Here is a 3,134-nt window from a genome sequence, read left to right as displayed (position 1 = left end):
TTTGTTGTAAGTTGTCGACCCATGCCTTAATGTCTATAATCTCAGGAACGGCAGGTTCGTTTTTGTTTGTTTGTAGTTGCCTAAAATTGTCCCAGTCCGTGATGTGGATTCGTTTGCCGATAGGATTGGCGGGTCCCGTTCGGATTTTGGTGGCCACTATGAAGTGGTCACTTCCCAAGTTTTCTTGCGTGTTGAACCATGTGGCGCCTGACACGTTTTTGGTGAAGGTTAGGTCTGGTGTAGTGTCCACGCAGACGCTATTTCCTGTGCGCGTGGGTTGTGTCGGATCTGTGAGCAGCGTGAGTTGCTCCTGCTGCGCGTCTAGCCACAATTGACGGCCTTTGCGGTTATCGGTGCGATAGCCCCATGCCGATGAGTGTGCATTGAAGTCGCCTAGTATGACAAGTGGTTGTTTGTTTGCAATGTGTGCTGCTTTCCGGAATAGATTGAGGAATCTGTGTTGCTGTTTAGGCTTGCTGTATACGTTGAGCACAAACAGGCTGCCAGTTCCTCGCTTTGCCGTAGGAATAATTTCCACTAGGACGTGTTCTACGCACACAATGCCGGTCTCGTGTATGAGTGCCGGTATGTTTCGTTTGATTAGCGTAGCGATTGGCGCTTTGCCTGTGCCCGATACATCGGAGCAGAAGGACGCATAGCCTGATAATTTGGCCTGACCCCCCGTCTCTTGGAGGGCAATTATGTCTGGAGCTTCGGAATCCTTAGTTTGTAGGAACTGCTGGAGATTCCCTCGCTTGCGGCGGAATCCCCGGCAGTTCCATTGCCATATGACGTACATAGCGCTTTTACCGCTATTCCAGGCCATCGTTGGTCGGGCGGTTGTAAGGCTTAGTTACTTTAATGGGCCCTACGCTAGGCCTTTGTTGGGCGTTTTCGAGGACCGCGATTCTGGCATTATAACTTTCGGCAAGGTTTGTTATCATGGTGTGGAATGTTTTATGCATTATCTCGAATTTGATATCAATGGCCCTGGTGATTTCCTCTATGATCGTCTCTTCCCTGATGTTACGCTTAGAGGTGCCAGAGTGGGCGGTTGTCCCTTGGGAAGGAGGGGATTGTTCTACCGCTCTGCGCTTCGCGGGTAGGCTCTCTGTATCGGAATCTGGCTGCGCGTATTGTGTGGTAGGTTCTGCAACTGCCGGAGGTGCATCTATCTCTATATGGACAGTTTCTGGTTCTGCGGGTACAACTTCTTTCGGCGGTGTCGCCTTCAGTTGGGCTACCTCGGCCTTGAGGGCCTTATTCTCTGTTAGTAGAATTTCGAGCATTTGTTTGATTTTAGTTAGCTCGCTGTCGTGAGAAGAGGGGAGCGTGGGGTTTTCTATCTTAGTGGGTTCGCACTGGGAGACTACATTTGCCCAGCTCACCTTGTTGTTATTGGTTGAAGTCTTGCTTTCTTGTTTAGCTTGGGGTCTATGTCCCGATGGGGATCTTGATCTGGATGCCTTGCGATCGGCAGCAGTGTCCCTCGATTTTGATCGGGATGGGCGTTGGGCTGCCGTTGTCTGCTTGTCTGCTTGACGTGGCAACGATGGGTCTCTGCCGCCGCCGCCGCTGTGGTTGTGCAAGGTTTGTTGTTGTTGTTGTCGCTGTTTTTCCCACTGGCGCTGTTTGATGAGGAAAGGCGTCTGAAAGCGTCTCTGGCAGCTCTTGTCTCCCGTGGGGTGATCTTTACCGCACAGCGCGCACTTAGGGTTGCAGCTGTGATTGTCCGCAGGGTTTTGGGCACCACAGTCTTTGCACTGTTTCTTGTCGGGGGTAGGGCACACGTCCGCGCGATGACCGATCCGGCCGCAGGCTCCGCACACTTCGACTTTTTTCTTGTGGAGGTAGCAGCGGTACTCGGCGCCTCTGTAATAGACGTAGAAGGGTACATTTGGGCCTTCAAAGATGATGATGGCTGAGTTGGTGTTGCCCATGCGACGGGCCTGCAGGATGGTGGGGTTCTTCTTGTAGATGAGACTTTTGGTGATGTCCTCCGCAGTGTCGTAGTCCGGAATGTTGTGGATTACGCCTTTGTAGGTGTCTGCCGGTGGGGCGGCGTAGGCTGTGGCTTCGTAGTGCGTGTCTCCAATTTGGAGTTCCCTGATGCGGTTGTATTTCTCAGCATTTGCCATTCGCGGAGTGCTGATTACTATGACATTTTTTTCCACGCAGGAGCGATATATGTCATCTTCCGCCTCTGCAATCGGTACTGCTGCGGCTCGCAATACTTCATCTCGAATTTGCGCATCACTTAGTTTTGAGACATTTAGCCCGTCGCGGGGCCGTACGATGATCTTTATATCTTCCCTTGGAAGTTGTGGCTGTCGCGGCGGCTTCGGTTTCTTGGTGGTACGCGCTGCGCTCTGGCACGCACCAGAACGCGCTTCGCCAGTGCCAGTTGTTTTGCTTGTTTCATCAGCCATTATGCTGAACTGCTCTATAGCTCTACGACTCCTATTGCGGTGGCTGGTGAGCCAGCCCGCTTCTTTAGTTACTTCTTCAGGTGCAATAGCTTCTCCCTCTACTTCAACGACGTCCATGCCTTGAAAAGAGCTTACCCGGTGGGTCGGTGGGGTGGTTGACCCGCCCTCGGTGCGGCCTTGGGGCTCCGCGTCGTCCGGCATCGTGCAGCTGCGGCGCGGCGAGGCGATGATGCCGTAGTCTTGGTTAGGGCTGGCTGTCGTTCGGTGTGCCCGAACGGGTTTTGGGCCGTAATGGCCCTCCCGGTGGGCCGATGATGATGAAACTGGTGTCCAGCGAGAGCCTGTAGCTTCAGGGACCTGACACCGTAGGAATTTTGGTCGGAACGTAGTTTGCACGCCACCAAAATTGGTTGTTCACGGAGCTCATGCGAGGTACGTTCGCTCCGGTTCGCCCCCTGGTGGCCTGTTCCCTGCTGACCGCGAAGCCCAAGATTTTTGTAGGGGGTCGCGGGGCCTCAAATCAATCTTTTGCGTAAGCGCTCTTGTCTGTGCCCTTCGGCATTATTGCAATCCTCATAAAATTTGTTATATTTCATCTATCTCCACACTTTTGTCTCTTCGCACACCACATACAAGTGAAAAGCCTTCCATATCCGCTCTGTGACAGCTACGGAGCTGTTGATTCACATTTTTTACACTCAACGT

General features: G+C 52.6%; 1 protein-coding gene across 1 annotated transcript; it reads right to left on the bottom strand.

Annotated features, from left to right (window-relative positions):
• Window positions 1-805: 805 nt before the first annotated feature.
• On the bottom strand, window positions 806-2,875 carry LOC119434426 (uncharacterized). Its single transcript, XM_049659481.1, has one exon. The coding sequence runs from the start codon at window positions 2,628-2,630 to the stop codon at window positions 813-815; it is 1,818 nt and encodes a 605-aa protein (XP_049515438.1). The 5' UTR covers window positions 2,631-2,875; the 3' UTR covers window positions 806-812.
• Window positions 2,876-3,134: the final 259 nt, after the last annotated feature.

This window comes from Dermacentor silvarum, unplaced genomic scaffold (genome assembly GCF_013339745.2).
Source record: "Dermacentor silvarum isolate Dsil-2018 unplaced genomic scaffold, BIME_Dsil_1.4 Seq1060, whole genome shotgun sequence".
Taxonomy (NCBI): Eukaryota; Metazoa; Arthropoda; class Arachnida; order Ixodida; family Ixodidae; genus Dermacentor; species Dermacentor silvarum.
The sequence above is the reverse complement of the archived record's forward strand: the minus strand, read 5'-3'. Positions and strand labels throughout refer to the sequence as shown.

Excerpts from the sequence above, each read along its gene's own strand:
- LOC119434426 (XM_049659481.1), bottom strand. The coding sequence starts at position 2,630 with ATGCCGGACGACGCGGAGCCCCAAGGCCGCACCGAGGGCGGGTCAACC.